Source organism: Lucilia cuprina, chromosome 5 (assembly GCF_022045245.1).
Source record: "Lucilia cuprina isolate Lc7/37 chromosome 5, ASM2204524v1, whole genome shotgun sequence".
Classification (NCBI taxonomy): Eukaryota; Metazoa; Arthropoda; class Insecta; order Diptera; family Calliphoridae; genus Lucilia; species Lucilia cuprina.
In genome coordinates, this window is record NC_060953.1 from 43464861 (window position 1) to 43467144 (window position 2284).

The following is a 2284-nucleotide window of genomic DNA, read 5'->3' on the forward strand; positions in this document are numbered from 1 at the left end:
CTATATATCTATCTATCTATCTATCTATCTATCTATCTGAGTAGGGAGTTCGACGAGTTAAGCTGACGAATGCAAAACCATTTCAACCAACTAGGACTGAAATAGAAATATAGGTAAGAGAATGCCTCTGGTAATAATGAAATGTTAGGTAAAACCACAAAGATCCTACGGGATCATCCTAAGCGTCCTTCCCAAAATGAACAAGTTTGAGTCATGTCCAGAGACATGTCAAATTAAAGATCATACAGAGTAAAGCTGTGCTCTTCCATGTATAATCATTTATCCTTCAAAGATTTTTTGCCTCTTAAGATCTTTAAAAGTTAAATAGTTATCGTCAAAATAAGGTAGAATTGGACAATGTTGTTGGATCATAAATTTGGAACTTGTAGTATGTATCACTCCTTTTCTCCTATTGCCTTTAGAATAAGCAATATGAACTCAATTTATCTTTTAGAGTTCACGATCACTATCTTCTTCTTGTATATACTGTCTACATGTTTAAGTAAAGTTATAACCATAATCATTACTAGGTAATGTATAAAGTATAAAAATCCCATAACATATTAAAACTCTATTAATTTTCCAATTAGTAATATAACAAAACAATTAAGTAAAAATTTATTAAATGCACTCAACCAATTAACAAAGCCAATTTACAATAAAGAACAAAAATTCGTTTCTTTAATATTTTCCCTTTAGATGTATCTAATAAAGACCATGATGATAAGAACCATGAATGGAGCTGCCATGTAATATAGCTGGCTGATGATGAATCAATGGTGAAGCAACAACACTATGGGCTGAAACTACAGGACGTACAACATGTGCAATGGGCACAGTGGCGGTATGATGATAAGATGTTAAAACAGGAGCTGAGTGTATGTAGCCAGGTTTGGCAAAAGCCAAAGCAAGAAGAGACAAAAAGACAAACTGTAAAAAGGATAATTATTATAAAAACTTTAGATTATCCTTTTGGCAGTTTTCAATTAAAAACGAAAAAAGAACTTACAATTTTAAACATTTTGAAATGTAATAACTTTTGAGTTGTTTTTTAATCGTGCAAAAAAAAAAAGAACTGTATGTGTTTAGATGCTGTGTATTAGACAAATACTAATAATTTTGTTAAGTTATCAACAACATTTTATAGCAAAAAAATATTATACAAATTCTTAGAAAAAAGGGCCTTGGTTTTTTTTCTCTTTTGTTAATTTTTCTTACTGTAATGTAATATTTTTTATTTAAAGTACAACAACTTACCAACTTTGTGACAAAAACTTGACAAAATAAATTTGATATTTTTAAAGAAACTACCGGCTCTTGGTTTTTTTTATTATTAAACGCTGTCTACAAGCGTATTAAGTAACCAAAATGTGTGATGTGTGGTTGCTTTATTTAAGATTTTTCCTACTTCTTCAAACTTTAGTTAACTTTTTTTTTAATAATTTGTTTTTCAAACCCATATAGGTTCAATAACCGTTAGGTTTATTTTATTTAGACTCTTAACTTAAGTATTATTTTACATAAGAAATTTATTACAACATTTGCATTTTTTTTAATTTTAATTTTTCATAATTACTTTGTCTAACCCATCCAACCGAATTGGCCAGATGTTTGAAAGTTTGTGGTAAAACCAAGTGTAAAAGTTAAATTTGCAAACGGTTTAAGGCAACAAATATTTTCCACCAACACTTGTACAATGCTGACAAAGGGACGTGGTGGTATGTGTGGCAAAAATAAACGCACTAAACGCACAACAAAAGTGGCAAGTTTGTAGGGAATTGCTGGTAGTAAAGGTGTAACAAATAATTCCATTAACACCAAGGGATTAGTTACTGGCATTAGAGCGCTAGTATTGTGATAAATAAAATAGGTAGAATTTTGAAAAACATATTCATAAAAACTATCCAAAATATCTTTATTTACTAGCTCTACTACATCCCTTGTGGAGTGGGTAAAGGCACAAAATAATAGCAATAAAATCTGAAAATATAAAAAGAATTTTTATTAATTAACAACTTAGTTAGTTTACCACTTACCACTTTAAACATTTTTACTTTTTAATCCATTTATATCAAATCGTTTATTTGTAATACTGTTGCAAATTATAAGTTTACCTTTTTATATCCACAAAACCACTATAATATAATGTTGTACCGTTGATGTGTATACCCAGTAGGCATATTTTTATACCCTACACCACTATAGTGGGGAGGGTATTATACGTTTGTGCTGATGTTTGTAACATACAAAAATATTGGTCCAATACCCACCTTAAAGTATACCG

General features: G+C 29.7%; 2 protein-coding genes across 2 annotated transcripts; both read right to left on the minus strand.

The window, feature by feature from the left end:
* Window positions 1-578: 578 nt before the first annotated feature.
* On the minus strand, window positions 579-1123 carry LOC111681349. Its single transcript, XM_023443097.2, has 2 exons — window positions 1010-1123; window positions 579-930 (listed from the first exon to the last, which is right to left on the minus strand). The coding sequence occupies exons 1-2, from the start codon at window positions 1019-1021 to the stop codon at window positions 706-708; spliced, it is 237 nt and encodes a 78-aa protein (XP_023298865.1). The 5' UTR covers window positions 1022-1123; the 3' UTR covers window positions 579-705.
* A 235-nt stretch (window positions 1124-1358) lies between these two features.
* LOC124420363 lies at window positions 1359-2089 on the minus strand. Its single transcript, XM_046952880.1, has 2 exons — window positions 2037-2089; window positions 1359-1980 (listed from the first exon to the last, which is right to left on the minus strand). The coding sequence occupies exons 1-2, from the start codon at window positions 2046-2048 to the stop codon at window positions 1582-1584; spliced, it is 411 nt and encodes a 136-aa protein (XP_046808836.1). The 5' UTR covers window positions 2049-2089; the 3' UTR covers window positions 1359-1581.
* Window positions 2090-2284: the final 195 nt, after the last annotated feature.